At 41.4% G+C, this 19,666-nt stretch overlaps 1 protein-coding gene across 1 annotated transcript in view; it reads right to left on the bottom strand.

Moving 5' to 3' along the window:
* CTNNBL1 (catenin beta like 1) overlaps positions 1 to 18,685 on the bottom strand; it is a gene marked incomplete at both ends in the record, with an annotated part of 156,565 nt that extends 137,880 nt beyond the window's left edge. The window contains one exon of the mRNA XM_084246932.1: positions 18,656 to 18,685. Coding sequence (XP_084103058.1) covers positions 18,656 to 18,685 — 30 coding nt within the window. The remainder of the gene's footprint in view (positions 1 to 18,655) is intronic.
* Between the last annotated feature and the right edge of the window lie 981 nt (positions 18,686 to 19,666).

Genomic DNA, 19,666 nt, shown 5'->3' with positions numbered 1-19,666 from the left:
AAAGTCTTATATGAAAAATAAACACTATGATAATACACTTGTGTTAAACCATCTCCTCCCATCCCCCCTTCCAAAGTTTTCTTTGAAGCTTGGCAAGCTTATGGAATAAAAAAAACTGCCTACCGGGCCTCCCTGGTGGCACAAGGGGTTAAGCACCACAATATGAAGCAGTCCGCAGCCTCTGCAGTGCGAGTTCAATCCCCAGCAAGCCAGGGAGCAACCCACATGGCGCAGCAGACCTCTCCTGTCTCGCCACTGTTCCTCTCAGCAATGTATTTCAGTCAATCTGCCTGTTCTGCTCCCCACTCTCTCTGGTGAATCCTCTCACCACCGCCCCCGCCCCCCGCATCTCTGGCCTGTACCCCAGCTCTTGTATGCATAAATAAATAAATCTTTGAAGAAAAAAAAACTGCCTACCTTAAAAATAGGGATCTAAAAACTGTGCAAAAGCAACTGCGTTTTGTTTTTTGTTTTTGCATGATGCACAGACATTATTATGATACGATAGCTTTACTTCCTGATGAAGCAAAGTGAATTTTCATAAGCAGGTTTTCTCTGTGGGTGAATCTCTAGTCAGTTACAACCAACTCAGAGAGCCATCAAGGCAAACTACCCATTAGCTGTCAATTTAGAATGACTTCAGAAAGCTAGCCCCAGAGCTCCACTGATATCTTTTCAACAACCTCTTAATCTTGTTTATAACACCTGTGTTAAAGCAGGCTGACATCAATCCTACTGTCTCAGACTGAAATTACTTAGAAACTTGAGTCCTGGTAAACATACCAAAAACAGAGAGAGGTACACTGGCTGAAAAACCCTGTACACCCCAGAATTCAGTCTCTCTTTTAAACAAAGCTACATAAATAAGCCAGAATGGGCCTCAATAAGTAAAGTCGGATGTAATCTCACAAAGAGCTTCTTCGGAGCCACTGAGGTCAGAGAACTACAGGGTTTAAAGAAACCATAAAGAATTCCTCCAACAGCTTCCTCACCAAGTGATTATCCAAGTGGCAGAAGAGTTACCATCAACTGTGTGCGGATTATACACAAGGAAGTGAACATTTCATTATCTTTTTAATCCTCATACAAGCCAGCTAGGTAGCTAATGTGGTTCTCTGTTTCTACGAGAGATGAAACCAGGGCTCAGGTGGCTTTCCTAGAGAAGTGTCTAGGGTCAAAGAGCTGGAAAATAGTGGAGCTGGGATTCAAACTCGGCCAATCTAACCCTAAAGCCCTGCTCTTCACCATACCCTTCAACCCATGACTGGGAAATCATCTTGCCTTTAACTGGTGTCTAAGCTTACGACAGATTTGCTTCCTGAGGCTACCTAATCTTAAGTGAACTTTCAGCAGCTCTCTACTTTCCATTTTCGAAATGCATGTATGTCCCAGGCCTGTACAAAACATAAAAGTCTTTAGAACTGATGCTGATCTACTCCCATAATAGGGGGGCATGGAGCAGTGAAGAAAATGGACTTTAGTAGTCAGACATTTAGGTTTACTGTCACTAGTATGTCACCACTGTCTCAACCTTAGTTTTATTCTTGGATAAAGCTTCATAGTGTTGTGGGATAAGATGTGCAAAGGCCTAACTCAGAAAAAAGTACTAAAAAATGTTAAGGAAAAAAATCAACTAGAAATGCTATATACAACCAACATGAAATAAAAACTGATCTTATTGTTAGATCTTATTTTTGTGTCTGTAAGGTACTTCCCCTAACAAGGCTAGGTGAAGAGAAAACAGCAATTACAACCCAGAGGAGATTTGCAGTAAATCTCTGGTGAATAAATGGACCAATCAATTTATACCTTTAGAGTCAGAGACAACCTGTCAACTCTCAGGTTACTACAGTAACGAAACTGGGCTTTTATAATGGTGAGCTATTGTCACTTAAGGCAAGTGTCACCCTATGACGAGGGCCATTATCATTCACAAGCATAGCTTCATCTGTGCACACACACACTCCCTAGCCCCCTCATTCATCCCTCCTTCTTTGCTTTTTTCAGACAAGGAACTTTAACTTCCCATTACTACATAACAGACATTGCTCTGCTTACTGTCCTTGAGGAGCTCGCGGTCCAGTTGGGAGAAAGACATAATCAAGCAAATCCAGTAAAGAATAGCTGGGAAAGTCAGTCTCATGCATGCACAATATTTCAAACCCCACTCACTCACAAAAGACTGGTCTCAGACCTGGAATACGTCTTACCAAGAGGTAAGGAGTCCAAAGAGCCTAGGCCAGAAGTATCATCTTATGTGGGAATATCTTTCCCTATTTCAGGGTCAACTAATGTTTCTTTGTTCTGCTCAAGACTGTACATCAAGGGCCCTTGGACATACCACTAGCTTTCAGGTCAGTGTCCTTCTGCTGCAAGAGAGTAGTGGACCAACTGCCCTGCATCAGCTCTGCAAGGAGGGCATGAGTGGGGTGGGGGAGAGTGGGTAGGCACCCTCTAGCTATAAGGAATCAGAACAGACTATTCGAGCTGAACTTGGCAGGTCTCTTCTTTACGTGAGTATTGTTTCCTCTAGTGCTTGACGGTGTTGTTTTCCTTGGCAACTCTAAGATGCAACTGGCAGAAGTGTTTGGGGTCCTCCCTGGGACTGATAACTGGTGCATGGATACAAGTACAAAGTAGGTTGATGGTACCGTTCTACTCTCTCTGGGAAAATTTCTCTTTTTAAGTTACCTTCATCTACCAGAGTCTTCTACTAAGAAAAAGAGTCTACCATCTGTTTCCTGGATGTCTTTGGGCAAGTTACCAAATATCTGTGAGCTCCTTCCCTTATCAGTAAAATGGAAATAAGACCAACTTCCCAAAATGGGATGAGATGAAATAACATATATAAATCAAAGAGCTCAATGCCTGGATCTCAGTAGTCTTTAATACTTCCAAGTGGTCTTTAATACTTCCAATAAGTGAAAGGGGAGAATTGTTAGGGGGAAGTGATGTCCTGAGTTAATCCCATACAGGCTTTGTGGACTCCACCCCCACTCCAGACTAAAGCCATCAAGACTCTGGGAAAGACAAATCCCATCACCACCAAGGGAGGGTGGCTGGGACCTGAGGGTGGAGTTGGGCAGCCAGGTTGGATATAAAAAACCAAACACGTGGGCCTTGGGCTCTCTCTGGCTCGCGATCGCTTGCCTCCTGGCTTCACCGCTCTTGGCTGGCGGCCAACACTGAGAGCGCCATTTTGGGATTCCTGATGGGCGGATTGGGTAGGACTCATTTAAAACTTTGTCTCCCGCTTTTCTCCCAGAGCTGTACATTTCCTCATTTCCCCTTCCCTTGTAAATAAACCTTTTATTAACCTTTCACGTGTGCCTGCAGTAGAGCATTGATAAGTCCTTTTAAGCGCGCGGGTGAGGACCCACAGTCAGGCACCCCGTTTTCTATCGGGGTTGCTCTACAACAGTTCCAAGCCCTTTGTTTTGTTCTTTTGGTTGGATAACATAAGGAAGAAAGAATACACTGTTTTAGTTCATCAGATGTATGACAATTTCTACATGCTCCTCTGCTTTTCATTCATTTCAAATCAGGGGCATACCATCCCTATAAGTGACCCCTTTCTCCCACACAGAGACAATTTGTCAATTAACGACAAATCTGCCATTAATACAGAGGAAATACTTCATGCCCAGCTGCACACCCACCTCCCAATATTACTGTTAGGTTCAGTGCTACATTTCTGGAAAAAAAAAAAAAAAAACTATACTTAATGCGCTCGAAAGTTCACATGTCAGAAGTGCCTCTGCCTCGCACAAGGTGAGCCATGGCTAAAAATTGCTTTTTTAATTAAAATAAGACTTTTTCGACCTCCTGCTGACAATCACATCTAGAATGTGAAGCCCAGTATCAGACAGTTAACTGGTCTCCATCTTGCACTAATAGTGGTTTTAAGCACACAGCAGAGGTAGTGGAAAAATTACTAATTTAAACAAAATGTTTAATCTTCTAATTATGGGACAGACTCCAAGAGAATGGAAAGTGATTTGCAATCTTCATTATGGAATCCCCGCGCGACCACTGGCACAAGTCATGTCAGCCAGAAGGCAGACACAGTCTCTTTTTTCCCCACTGAGCCTTCTGCGTCCTTATAAGTTCTGTGGGGATGGAAGAAGAAATCTTCAACCAAGGCAGAAAAATCAGAATTTCCATTTCCCCAAATTCATTATGCTGAGTGTGAGGTGTAAGGATCCCTACTGAGAAGCCAGGGAGATAATATTCAGTGACTTTACATTGGCAAGCTGAGCAGCCTGAGGGCCTGTGACACTCTAAAGCCTTGTAAAAACTGCCCAGCTCAGGTGGTATTTAAGCAATTCCTTTCATATGCTGAAAAGTCCTGTCATCAATGGTAAGAGATGCATCGAGAATTAGGGTGGTGCCCACCAATGGCAACACTAGTCAGAAGGAAATCTGTTCCTCTGCAGATATGCTTGTACCATTGCTAATTTGTGTTATCTCTGCCCGCTCAGATCTCTGTGTGCTAACTCAGGAGAAAAAGTCCCTGCCAACCAACTCTGACAAGTCTGGTGGCAGAACTCCCACTGGAGAATCAGCAGAGACAGCAAAGGCAGGCAATTATTCCCTTGCATTAGGAAGTCTTCTTTTTAAGTATGTTATTTTTTTTAATTTTGAAAACAAAAAGTAGCCATTCACAACCACTGCTCACTGCAGGCACTTACACAACTGGCAGAAACTGAAACTTCCCCCTAAGCCAACTGAAAGAGATGTCCTGGAAGTAAGGAGAAATGGCTATGCCCCTTTAATTACCCACTATAATGTACAACCAGACAAGGAGAGAATGGCCACAGCAGATCTGGGCAAAACAGCAGTGATATTTAATCATCAGTCCAGACCATCTGCAACTCTTTTGCAGAAGCCCATAAAGTTTATGGATTCCAAAGCTTCCTACAAGTTACCAGGTGCTGAGGGTCAGTTGCATTGTCCTCAGGTCCACCGGGGGTTGCTTTCTTCATTCTCGCCAGGCCAGGGTGCTCAACAAAAGGCACCATGCCACATTTTCTGTGCCAAGCCTGGCACCAGGAAGAGTGCTGCTTCTTGATTAAGCCAGAGCACAGATTAAACATTTAGAACTGGGAGATTCTGAAAACAACCTAGGCGGGAAAGCAATTATCCTAGGAGAGCACAGCTTCAGCTGAGGCCCTCTGCAGCAAAGGTGAGTTCTTATACCATCCTCCCCAATAACTATCTGGTTAGATTGAGCCCCTAGAATCTTTTCTCCATTCCCCAGATACAGTAATCATTTAAAACATAATCCAAATTGTGTTGCTGCATAGCTTAAAACCCCTAACGGCTTCCCACTGGACTGACATATAATTTTAAAATTTTAGTGTTTCCCCTCCTCCCCACAGGTCACGGGTCAGTCTTTGACCTCAACTGCCCCTCCTTACAATTCATGCTCCAGCCATACTGCCTCAAATGACAAGTTTATTCCCACTTGAGAGCTTTTGCACTGTTTTTCCCCTTAGCTTACACTGTTATTCTCACATCTGGTATGATCTTTCATCCTTCAGTGCTCAGCTCAAATGTCATCTCCCAGAACCTTCTGATGCTATCCCATCACTAACACATCAGCACATTTTCCCCCTTGGAAATTATTTCGTTTTCTTATTTAGGTGTTCTTATTTATTTGTATTTGCTTTTCTTGTTTGTTGTCTGTCTTGCCTTCCCTGCATTTAAGTTCAAGACAGTGATAACTGTCTTGTCATCACTCTATTCCCAGTGCCTAATATACTTCTTGATTTAGTATGTATTTAATAGATATCTGTTGAATAAAGAACAAAAGGGTCATATGGATCACTGATCCAAATGAAATCTACTAACCTCAGAAAATCTGGATGACTATGAGCATGTGTCACAATGCCCTGGAAACACTGGTTGGTTCTTCACCAACCCCTAAGTAGGAAACAACAGCAAAGGGAGATAAGACCAAGATGGAAAACACACAAATGCTTAAAGTGCAGAAATGGAAAAAATGCAAACATTCTTGGGTAGGATCTTGCCCAAAATGTCCTTTCACAGGAGAATCAGATGAATTGGCAATGTTGAAACTCAGTAGGATGAGTTCAAAAGTTGGTCTTAAAGGTCCAGGAGAGTAGAGTCCACTATTTGAAGATTATATGAGGCAGTTTCAGTCCAGAATCCTTATGAGTGCAACAGAAGTTGGGAGCCAGAGAACAGATGCACATACTAAGTCTAAGAGAAATCATGTGTGTGCACGTGCACAAGCATGAGTGCATAAGCAATAAATGTAGGGAGAAAGAAGAGATAAGAGATAAGGAGATAGAGATAGGAGAAATTAGAGATAGAGTCAAGAGCCAAGCACATGACAGGAACTGGAGACAGGCATGTACTGGTGAAGAACAAGCACATAGGATCTCCAGTGATTGCTACAATCTAGCTTTCATTAGCTGGTGGATGTGTGTTTGAATATAAGACTATAGCTTAAAGATACAGATATAAGGTCAAGACAATCAGACAGGTAAATGGCTCTCCTCCAGAAAGACTCTTATCTTTAAAGAAAGAGGCACCTCACAGAAGACCAGGATAAGTTCTTATTTGTGATTACTAGTTTCTCTCAAAAGACTCATTATTGGTGGACAACAATAATTACTCAGATACAAAGAACCAACCGATGTTTCCATTAGTACTCAAGATGGTAGTGGTGAACAAAGAGATGCTAAAGGAAATGCTAGATGAAAAATGAGAAGTTATAGTAACATGATTTCTAGTACTTACAGTCTTTAGCATCTAATAGAAGAGCCCTAAAGTTTTACAGTTCATCCAATGACCAAGAATATTAATGCCTCTTCCATCCAACCTCCCTAGCTTTTCATGACACTATTAAATGAAGCCAAGAAGGGGCCTCAGGTTAGACAGAATCCCTTCAAAGAAACAGTAACACTAATGAGTGGTAGCTGACACCAACGAGAAGGGAGAAAAACTACTAAAAGTAGGCACAAGAACTGAAAATCTAATACTCCACTGTTTTAGTGCAGGACTATAAGCCTTCTACACCTCAAAAAATCATGATAGAATCTGGGCACAATTAATATGTGTTTGTAATGATCCTGAGACAACAGTGAAACCTACTGGGAAAGGCAAGAATGTGTATGCTTTTAAAAGAACTCCATACTAAATGATAAAAATTACAAATTTTGAATATGTAAAGGAGGAGCGCGCATGATCATGGAAAAGGTGCTGCTCTGAACCCTATCACCAAGTAGTTGGAAGTACTTTAAATAGTTTATCACCAAGAAGTTGGAATCCTGAGGCAAGTCACTTTCCTTCTGTTCTGGCTTCTCCCTTCTGTGAAGAGGAGGTTGAATAGATTATTGCTAGGTCCTTCTTGTTCTAGCACGCTGGCTCCACTTATAAGGTTAGTTAAATGGAAAATGTGCTTATGAGGAAGACCACATTTTCCAAAGACTCCAGAGAAATGAGGACTTAGAACAATTCAATATACCCTGTTTTCACCTTTTTAAAAAAGTAACTTCATTATGGGTTTCTTTTGTCTATAACCCCCAATTCATCAACGGTAATGTCTTTTTCTTTCCTTTACTGTCGAGTTTCAGCATTCTGTTGATTCCTTGGCATCCTATGTTTCCCTGCCCAACAGTTACTCCTGGCCAGAACTCCCACTTCATACTTGAGCTTCTTTGCCAATGCTCAAATTTCCCTTATCATTAATAAGAGAAGCCATTAGCAGTTCCTATGGGAGCACTAATGTTCAAAGAGGCTGATAAATGATAACATGACATACTGTAGCTACACTTCTCTTCTTTTTAAGCTATGTTGTAAAAAATACAAATAGCATTATAACCAGATACACAAGAGGACTGATGTATTTAAGTCTATTAAAGATCCCAAAAATAATTTTAAACACAGTTACTCTTAATTTGGGGGAATATCAAACAAAAAAATGTAAAAATCAATCCTCAATTTTATGTATTAACAGAATGAACATATGAATTAAAAATAAGCTCTTTGATGCTCAATCATACCTGCCTTTGAAATATAGGCAGACACATGACTACTTCAAACTTGATGTCAAATCCTTCTCTTTTCAATGATTTTGAACACTGCACGGTAGTTGAAGGGATGTTGATGGAGTCAAAATAAATATTCTGCTCACAAGCAACTGATAATCTAAAATAAGTTGAGACGACAATGCACTGTGGGAGTCTCACTAGGTCTTTCACTGAACTCAGAACGAAAGTTATCCAGTTTCTATTTACCAACCCACAATGGAGCTAGGGTACGAAAGGTGCAGATCAGACACTACTAGACCTCTACAAAAAAGAAAATTGTTTTAAACTAGTCAGCTGAAATGCAGTTTTCCCATACTCCCTAAAAGTATAATATTTATATTTGGTATGATTTATTAGGTTATTTTTTGAGTCTAGGAATGCTCAAAATATGTCCATATAAATTAATGGTAATGTTATTCCCAGACCCCAAAATAATTTACCAAATCATACCAAACAGGAGTTTTCTGCTTTTGGATAGCAGGAGAAAATCTGTACTAAAGCCAAATGGCTGACCTTGAAGAAAGTAATAGCAGTGTCAAAACACTACTTCCACCTTCTCCCAATTCTAAGTTCTCGACAGTTAATCAAGAGTCAAACCAAACCAACCATTGCCTCAGGAACCTGAGGAAAAGGGGAAAAAAAAGAAAAAAGAAAGTAATTTGTAAATGACTCCTGGCACAAGCAAAGAGGAAAACTGAGATATCTTAGTAATATTAAAAAGACCTGAGGAAAAGAATTACTGTATTGATGACACAGTTCTTGATATCAATGACTGCTAACTGCAGTAGAATAGGGCTGTGCCTTAATCTATTGAGAACAGTTCTATACTCTGGCATGTGTGGGTGATAAACAGTTCTCATTTCATTTTATAACATTCTAAACCTTAATCTCCAAGCAATGACCTTGGGAACACTGAGGCAGCTTTGTAGAATTCAAGAAAAACATCTTTTTCTTTTTCTGGTGCATGTGTGTTGTTTGTAATTATATTAGTAAAATTAACAGGTAACACTCAGAGTACTTACTGTGTGTCAGACACAATACTACATAGCACTACCTACATTGTCTTATTCAATGTTGTGTTTTTTAAAAATAAAAGTGGAGATTATTTAAAGGCCAATGGGAACTGAGATAGACACTATTACATAATCTCCATCTGAAAGGTAAAGACTTGAGGTTTAAAGAGGTTAATTAACTGACCCAAGGTCACACAGCTAGCAAAGAGCAGAAGTGGGATTCAAACACAGGCACTCTGACCCACTGTTTATGTTCACCCACTACCCCCAAAACATTAAAACATGTCTACTGGGGGCACTCAGAAAGGCACGCTCTTTATTTTCTTCATCAGTGCTGGCAAGCTATTCTGAACCATCCACATTCTCCAATGTAGTCGTTTTAACATATGAAAACTGTTCTATTGGGCTAATAAGACTTGTAATTCAATCTCCAATATAAACAATGACACTTGGTAAAAGACTGAGGAAAGGTATGGCAGTCTTCCTCAAGATGACCACCAAAATTAGGTATCTCGGTAACACCCTTCTCTGAGGGAGCTGTCTCCAAGGAAGCTGAAACAGGTAGGACTGAATCTATGACTGGAGAAGAGATGGCCTATGGAGGGAAAAAACCCACACTCACAAAGTTAGTATGAGATCCACAAAGATAAAAAGATCAACTAGAAGATTACTTATTTTGTTAGGGGGGAAAAGGATGTCCTAAAGCTAATCCCATACAGGCTTTGTGGACTCCACCCCCACTCCAGGCCAAAGCCAAAGACACTGGGAACTCCAAATCCCATCACCACCAAAGGGAAGGTGGCTGGGACCTGAGGGTGGGGTTAAGCAGCCAGGTTGGTATAAAGCCAGACACATGGGCTTTGGAGGGTCCCGCCATTTTGGCTCTCCGCCAGCTTGCAGCGTCAGGCCAGCTCTGAGAGTGACTTTGGGTTTTCAGGTCAGCGAATAGGGTAGGACGCATTAAAGACTTTATTTCCCTATTTTCTCCCTGAGTTGTACATTTTCCTTATTTCCTTTTCCCTTGTAAATAAACCTTTTATTAACTTTTTGTGTATGCCTGTAGTGGAGTATTAATAAGTCCCTTTTAAGCGCGCGGGTGAGGACCCACAGCCAGGCAACCCGTTCAATATCGGGGCTGCCCTATAACAATTTGACAAAGCACCAAGAGTCTAAACAAAGGTAGTGGCAGTTGAAACAGAAAGGAACGGATGCAGAGAAGACTCTTGAAGAAGCAACTCTGCAAAGCCTTCCCAACTCCCCGCTGGCAGAGCTGCCCCTGCCTCTGCACTACCACCTCTTGTCCATGGCTCTGCAGCAGCACTTGTTGTAGAGCAACCCCGATACAAAACGGGGTGCCTGACTGTGGGTCCTCTCCCGCGTGCTTAAAAGGACTTATCAATGCTCTACTGCAGGCACACGCGAAAGGTTAATAAAAGGTTTATTTACAAGGGAAGGGGAAATGAGGAAATGTACAGCTCTGGGAGAAAAAGTGGGAGACAAAGTTTTAAATGAGTCCTACCCAATCCGCCCATCAGGAATCCCAAAATGGCGCTCTCAGAGTTGGCCGCCAGCCAGGAGCGGTGAAGCCAGGAGGTGAGCGATCGTGAGCCAGAGAGCCCAAGGCCCACGTGTTTGGTTTTTATATCCAACCTGGCTGCCCAACTCCACCCTCAGGTCCCAGCCACCCTCCCTTGGTGGTGATGGGATTTGTCTTTCCCAATGTCTTGATGGCTTTAGTCTGGAGTGGGGGTGGGGTCCACAAAGCCTGTATGGGATTAACTCAGGACATCATTTCCCCCTAACACACTGACTCTGTAGTTGGGCCAGTTTTCAGATTTGCAGGATGCACCCATTAGACTGCAAGCTCCATGCAAGTAAGAACTGTGACTTACTCACTTTCAGATCCTAACATCCTCTTGAGGAGCTAGCCCTCTGCTCACGAGCTTATATGATCCATGAGGAAAAGAAATTTGGCTTTCATGTCTGAGCCCTTTCAGCTTTGAGAAATAGCTCCAAGGCTTCTTTTAAGTCTGTTGAACAGCAACACCCCTGATTAAAATATAAAATTAGGGGACAGGGGGTAGGCACAGAGATGCAGAAAATTATGGGATACCAGGACATCTTGCCTAAACATTCAGTAGCTACATGAAACCTGAATCAGGGCTAATGAGCTAATAAGAGTTGTCTACATAAAAGTATGGAAAGATAGAAGAATGGATAAGTTCTGAAAAAATTAGGAACAGGGTTAGAGAATCAAATTCTAGTGAAGGGTCAAGAATAATGAAGCTCAAGAAAATCACTGGCGGGCCTCCCCGGTGGCGCAGTGGTTGAGCGCTGGGTTGCGAAGCTGCCCGCAGCCTCTGTGGTGCCGGTTCGATCCCCGGCTGCTCCCCGGCCACTGGAGGAGGGTCCCACATGGCGCGCAGACCTCTCCTGCCGCCCGCTGCTCCCCTCAGCAGTGTACTTCGGTCCTTCTGCCTGTTCTGCTCCCCGCTCTGGCTCTGGTGAATTCTCTCACCCTCCTGCACTTCTGACTGTACCCACTGCTTGTATAAATAAATAAATAAATCTTAAAAAAAAAAAAAAAAAAACCACTGGCAAAAAGGGCATGGGCAACCTTTAAGAATATAGATTTTACATACTACAAAGTAACTGACCGGTAATCTTCAAAAATGTCAAGATCATAAATGATAAGGAAGCATGACAATTGGGCAGAATCCTTAAACAGAAAAAGGATATAATGGAAAAGCTGCTGAAATCTGAATTAAGCCTGTAGTTACTGGTACATGAAAGTTAATTTCCTAGTTTTGCTCACTGTACTATATGGTTATATAAGATGTTAACTTTAGCGGATGCCAGGTGAGGAGTATACGGAAACTGTCTTTACTCTTTTGGTAAATTTTCTCTAAGTTTAAAATTGGTTCAAAATAAAAAGTTAAAATGAATATAGGGTTTGTAGCAAGAAGTGACAAAGAAAAGGAGGAACAATTCAGAAAATAAGCAACAAATTGAAATCAAACTTTCTTGAAGCCTAATGTTGAAGCAGTGATACCAGCAGACAAACAAGATATTAAAACAAAAGCTTTCCTAAAGTGGGAGCAACTAGAGCATTTTTGAAGGTACCCACTGGCTCATTCATTTAATCATTAAACTATTTATTAGGCATCAATTACGGGTAAGATGGTGCTGGTCCCTGCCTCTAAGTTCACAGGCCAATGTAAGTGGTGAGAATGAGAAGAATACACCGGAGGAGAGACATAAGGAGGCCTCAAAGGGAATAAATTAACTTAAGAAAAAAATCACTCAGACGATTCAGAAAACACCCTGAAATGGAACTCTGTTATTTACTTTCATTTATAATCCCACTACTAACAAAAAGTAACTTCAAAAGGCACTACTCTAAACTGTCATGCAAATAGAACCCACTTCATGACACTATAAAAGCACATTATAATATGGATGTTATTCTCAGGGTTATAGGTAAAATGGGGCCACCAGAATAAAAGATATATTTGAACAGAAGTATTCAAGTTTCCAATAACGCTTCTTTTTTTTTTAAAGATTTTATTTATTATTATTATTTTTTTAAAGATTTATTTATTTATACAAGCACTGGATACAGTCAGAAGTGCGGGAGGGTAAGAGAATTCACCAGAGCCAGAGCAGGGAGCAGAACAGGCAGAAGGACCGAAGTACACTGCTGAGGGGAGCAGTGAGTGGCAGGAGAGGTCTGCGCGCCATGTGGGACCCTCGCCCGGCGGCTGGGGATCGAACCGGCGCTGCAGAGGCTGCGGGCAGCCTCGCAACCCAGCACTCAATCGTTGCGCCACCGGGGAGGCCCTCCAATAATGCTTCTTATACACACACCAATACAATAAACAAACTACAACTACTACCTTAAGAGAAAGACATAAATGACAACAATACAAAGGACAAATACACACAATGAAAAAAATGCTTAACAAGGATACTATTAAATTATGACAGCCAGGAGCATCAAGACTGCAGTAAAACTGGAGTAGATATGCCGTTAGCAAGGTAAACTGATAAAGGAATTATTCCACGTGAGCATTACATATTGTTTAACATATATGCACTGGAGCAACTCCATCCTCACCTGCCTTTCCCCTCCATCTCCTCAATGCTCTGAATGAACATTTCAATCCCACGCTTTTTCTCAAACTAATCCTAGTCAAGAACGGCTCTCTCAGCCTCCTTCATCACCCAGACTTAGTTGTTGAAATGTCTGCCTCCTTAAATTAATTCTTGAAGGTCCAGGGTCATGTTTTAATTTTAGTATCTGCAATACTTAGCACAGGAGATGGTATATAATAACTACTAACCACAGATGGGAAGGAAAAAAACCCACACGAATGAGCTCACTGCAATATTATCTTCAAGAACAAAAGTCCAGAAACTACCTAAATACTCAATTATAAAGAAATAATTTAGGAATAAATGGTCTATCACCTGAGCAAAAAGTAGGCAAATGTTAAAAAAACAACATGAAACTATGCAGAAACAAAAAATATTTCTGGTAATACTAAATTAAAAACATAAAACAGTATCTATACAATGATTATAGTCATGCAAAATACGTACCAATCATGGGAATATGGTTATTGGACTAGGAGAGTAGTTTCCTTTTCTCAAATACTTTTTTTAAATTTTTCCTGTCAGTTTACTGTCATTAAAGCTTTTTATTTCAAAAGGTAGAAATAAGGGGAAAGGAGCAAGATTACAAATTCTTATAAGTCCCTGCAATCCAAGAATACACTATGATGTTACTGATAGGTGACAGAAGGAGTGGGTGTCTGTCATACTGCAAGCCAAGGGTCCCTGACCCCAATCTGCCTCAAAGAGAATAATTCTCATGTCACAAAGGAAGTCATTCCCTCAGAGCCAAGTTGCACTAAATGTAAATTTCTTATTGCAAAACTTCAGAGGTAAGAACTTTTTCCAGACATCTGTGGAATTAGTATTAATGAGAATGCCCTGGAGTTCATATCCGCGCCTATGCAGCAGAAACTTCTCAGCCAAGGAACTGCTGGGCACATTTTTTGATGAGATGTCTAAGCCTGGAGGCATCAAAAAAAGTACATTTCCATACTGGGAACATAACTGGTTTCTTCTTCAAGACTTTTTCTACCACTCCTGTCCACATTGTAATTCTCCTGTCTTCTCAAATGAATAGTTAACATATGTCAAGGATTTAAGACATATATTGCAGTACTTGCTGCCTAACTTTATTACTAGAAGAAACAATCTCAGCAGAAAATTAGAGTCTTCCCATCAAGTTAGCCCAAAAGGAAATTTAGTAAGCACCCCCAAAATGTTACACTTTTAATAAATATTTCTTGACAGTACATATTTCCTTACTTTAGTTTCTGAATATTAGGAAAAAACCAGAAGTCACAGAGCCCAATTCCTTCACTTTAGAGGTGATAAAAAATTATGTACAAAGAGGGGAAGTGACTTGTCCTGAGTCACTGTCATAAGTAATGATAAAGATAGGATTAAAACTCAAATTTCCCAGATTTTCAGGCCCAATTCTTTCTACTACATCAAGCTTCTTTTATCTCTTGAAATCCCTGGAGCTCTTGGCCTAAATAATTAGTACCACAGAATTTTAAGGCTCAAAGGGCCTCAGAGAGACTTATTTAATCCCCTCATTAGGCATATGAGGAAACTGAGGCCCAGAAAGATTAAGTGATTTGCTCTCAATATCTTGGAGAGCAAGCAAAAAGCATAAGTTGAGCGGGAAAACTGCAAAGTTTGATCCCTAGACCAGCAGCTTCAGCATCACTGGGATCTTGTTAGAAATGCAAATTTCTAAGGTCCCACAGGATTACTCTGAGGATGGAAATGTTCAAAACAGACAACTTTGTTGCTGCATGTCACTAAAAAAAAAAGAACTGTAGTGGTCACACTGAGTCATACTGAGTCTACTCTGTAAATGATAACCATAGTCAAAGCACTTAAGATTTATGCATTTTTCTATGTGTGTACTATACTTCAATTTTTTAAGTTTTTTAAAACTCTGAAAACAAAGCAGAAAACTAGATTTGGGTACTGACTTGTTCCATTTCTATTCTGTTCCTTACTGGGCAGATAACTGACCTCTCTTGCTTGAGTTTCCTTTTCTACAAAATATTGGTAAGTATGCCCCCCTCCTCAAAGGGCACTTTGAGAATCAAAAAAACTTATTTGAAAGTCTTAATCTCAGATAGAAAGAACTTAGCTCAGCATCTGGCACAGCAGGCAGGCAGTACAGTATAGGGGTAAAGAGTTCCAGCTATGAGGTAGGCATTTTTTATACCTCAGTTCCCTCAACTGTACAACAGGGATTAAAAATAGTACCTTCCTCAGTGGGTTGTAATTAAGGATTTAGGGAGATGATACAGCTAATTAATGGATCTTTCATATATATACACGTGTGTGTGTGTGTATGTGTGTGTACACATACACTGTTTTTGAAGAGATTTTGTCACTGTTTTTGAAGAGATTTTGCATCCATTAACTCAGGATTCTCATGACTTTCCACAAGAAGATGGGGGCATTTGATGATGAACAGGAAGAGGAGGCATAGACATTGATTTTACAGAAGTAAATGGCATGACTGGTGCCTGAGGGAATGAGTAGAACTGGAAATAAGATTAGGCTTCTGGTTTTGAGACCTTGACCAGCTGGGGAAGACTTAACAGGAGGGAAATATCAGAACATCTCTTAGCAGGAGAACAGTCTCAAAACACAGTATCAAAAGCATATTAGGATGAAAGCCCCAAATCACCAAATGAAGAAACTACTTGATCAACACAACTCCTAGATTCAAAACCTGAGTACTGTTACAAAAACCATGATGTGACTGTCACTGAAGAGCAGCCCTCCTTTGGGACCCCTCCCTTGTGGGAGCTGTTTTGCCTCTGACCTATCCTTGTATAAATCTCAGGCCTACTGGCTGCTGGCAGGAACCAGCCTGTTTCTTTAATAAAATTCTTTGGCTTTGCTCACTGTGAGTGGCTCAGGGGTTCATTCTTCATTCCTCTGGCCATGGTTCCCAGTTCGTCCGTGTCAGTTTCAACCCTGCCTCTTCCTTGGTCCACTACCTCAGAGAAGTCCCTTTACCAGAATGGGGTTCACTTTTTATCTGTAAACAAATTGGCTGACTTACATATAACATCTCTCAAAATAAAATTCAAACTCCTTATCATGGCCCAAGGGAAGGTCTACATGTCTGTCATCTGCCTACATCTCCAACAATGATCATCTATCAAACTCCTGCTTACCCACCATATTCCCCCTACATCAGTGCTCTTTCCGATCCTCTAACAGGTGAGGGCAGATCACACCTCGTAGCCTATGTACTTGCTGTTCCCTCTACCTTGATCATTCTGTCCTTTTTACATGACTACTTCCTTCTTAACCTTCAGTGCTTTAATGTCCATTCCTTAGAAAGTCCTTCTCAGACTATATAATCTAAAATACTAAGTCCTGTCTCCCGCTCTCAGGGGTGATTGCTGTCCAATAAAAATATATTGGAAGACACAAACAAGCCACATATATAACTTTAAATTTTCTAGAAGCCACATTTAAAAACCTTTTAACAGCTGATATTAATATATTTTCTTTAAATCAAAAATCCTGTTTATCATTTCAACATGCAATCATCATAAAATGTATTTTAAATTCTTTTTTATACTAAATTTTGGAAATCCAATGTATATTTTATATAAGCAGATCTCAATTTGAACCAGTCATATTTCAAATGTTCAACAGTCAATGTGCCTATTAGTGGCCATACCAAACAGCACATATTTTATAATATAACCTGCAAATCCTTCTAAGCACTTATCACAATCTGAATTTCTTGTTTACTCATTATCTTACTTTCTCACCAGACTATAAGCTCCACAAAAGCAAGAACCCTGTCTGTTTTGTTTAAAGTTGTATAGTTAGTGGATGCAGTGCACAGTAGTGTGATAAATAGTTCTTGAACAAATGAATGAAGTTCTTCCAGTATTCATAGTTTGAGTCAATGGACTAGCTATCCCACCGCTCCCAAACAAGCATGTAGACACTCATTCAACAACTCTACTTCCTTTCTTCTTTCAGATTCAAGAGAAATCTCTTGACTTCATATCTCACTATTGCTTACAAGTTCTTTCCCAGAATTCTGCATGTCCAAGGTCGCTCTTTCTACATTGGCTGAAAGAGTGGCATAAATTGCTAACATTTATTTAACGTTTACACTTTGACATTGGTCTAAGCACTTCACATTTCACAACAGTAGGTACCATCACTGTCCCACTTACAGATGAGAAACTAAGGTATAGAAAAGTTAAGTAGCAGCCAGAGAGAGTAAAACAGAGATCCCAAGCAACATAGGAATCATGGCTCATAATTACCTGTTCTCTGCCGTAGAGCTGTCCAAATATGAGGCCTGCTGTATATGTACATTAAGTGGCCAAATTAAAAGGCCAGTAGCTACATTTACAAGTCAACAGAAAGAAATTTTTATTTTAAATGTCTTACATACCCATTCCCCATAGTGATTATTTAATCAATATATAAGTAATAAACATAAAATTTTACTTTTTAAATACTTTTTAAAATCCAGTGTTATTTTTTATTGACAGTACTTCTCAGTTCAGTCTAGTCCCATTTCAAGTGTTCAACAGCTGGAAGAGGCTAGCGGCTACCATACTGGACAGTGCAGTTCTACAGCCTCTCACAAGGAGCTTCTTTAGAAAGTCAAAAGCAAGAGAGTGTGGGGTTAGGAGCCAGGATCAGTGAGCTTTAATCTCAGCTCTTATTTGTTCACATTGGACAAGTTCTTTCTGTCTTCTGGGCCACCATTTCCTCAAAGTCCCCTTGGCAAGAAATTCGGAGTGCTAAGACACATCCCATGCTAGAATTCCAAACATCTCCCAACAACTGCTGTTACTGGGAGATGTCTGGAACATGGTGCAACTTTCTACATGCGTGAAAACATGGGCATAGTTCTCAACATGTTAAAATCAGTTTTTACACCAGTTGCTCTACTCCTCAAACAACCCTACTAGGTAGGTATTACTTTCTTCATTTTACACATACAAAAACTGAGGTTCAATGGGGGAAATGATTTGTCCAAAACTACACAGCCAGTCAGTGGAGGAGCTGGTGCTCAAATGCTAGAAGTCAGTGCTCTCCCACAGTCATAAACTCAAGGAGCTCAACGAGCGGGGGAGAAGAGCGCTGAACGGGGCTGGTTGTGAAAACAGGATAGTGTGGCGCCTTCGAAGAGCAGAAAGTAGCCAAGCCCCATGGTGGGGGGAGTAAAAGGGAGCCGGGCCGCAAGGTGGAATGAAAAAGGGCCCAGGTTTCAGCTGAGCAGTGACGAGACTCAGATCTTCAGAAGGACCGAAAAGAAAGAGTACTGGAAAGCCTCGGGGGAGTGAAGCGAAGTGACAAGAGGCGCAGACCCCGTGGCAAGAGAAGGGGCCACGGCCAAAGAGGTTAAAGGAGGTGAGATGAAGGGGCTCTGGCCCTATGACTCCTGTTCGGGAGAGGGGACGGCCTCCCGGCCCTCCCCGATCTTCATACCTGGTAGCTCAGAAGTTCGCCCACGTCCATGATTGCAGGCCCAGTCAACACCGGCAACACAGTTCCCGGCACTCACGCCCAAATCGCGGGACCTCCAGCAGTGGCTCCAGACACACTGCCGTAAAGCGTCCCGAGCGAGGCCTCAGAGCCAATGAGGTAAAAGTGCGCTCGACGCGCGAGCCAGACACACTGCGGTAAAGCGCAGCGTTACCGTAAAGCGCGCTGCTTTCGCGACAGTACCGCTTCCGCCCAGAGCCAGAAGGGGGCGGGGAAAGGGGAGGAGACTTGAGGGAGGGCGGTGCGGGGAGAAGAAAGACCCAAGATTTATAGCATGCCCCCTGGGCGGGGCGGAGTACGCAGATTCAATCGCACCATCAGATCACCTAGGCCATTTTATATTCATTTTATCATGCTGTGGCTAAGGAAACTGAGGCACCATACCCATTACATGTGGTTACTGAGGGCTTGAATATAGCTAGTCCTGACTGAAATGTGCCCTACTTGTAAATCAAATAACACCGGGTTTCTAAGACTTCCCTTGATTACCCATTGCAGTGATAGTTTGAATACAAATAAAATATAAAGTTAATTTCACACATTTCTTTTTACTTTTTTTTAAAAAAGATTTATTTATTTATGCATACAAGAGCTGGGGTACAGGCCAGAGTTGGGAGGGTGTGAGAGGATTCACCAGAGACAGAGCTGGTAGCAGAACAGGCAAACTGACTGAAATACACTGCTGAGGGGAGCAGTGGGGCAGGCAGGACAGAAGAGATCTGCCTCACCATGTGGGTTGCTCCCTGGCCAGCTGGGGATCGAACTCGTGCTTCTGAGGCTGCGGATTGCTTGATAGTGCGGTGCTTAACCCCTTGCGCCACCAGGGAGGCCCCTCTTTTTACTCTTTTTACTTTTTTAATGCGTTTAGTAGAAAATGTTAATTGCATGTTTGTGTCTTCCATTGTTTTTCTATTGGACAGCGATGATTCAAAGAGCCTGTAGTCATAAGTCATA

Source organism: Talpa europaea, assembly GCF_964194135.1.
Source record: "Talpa europaea genome assembly, chromosome: 11".
NCBI lineage: Eukaryota > Metazoa > Chordata > Mammalia > Eulipotyphla > Talpidae > Talpa > Talpa europaea.
Note: the sequence above shows the minus strand (reverse complement) of the source record. Positions and strands in the feature narration are given on the sequence as shown.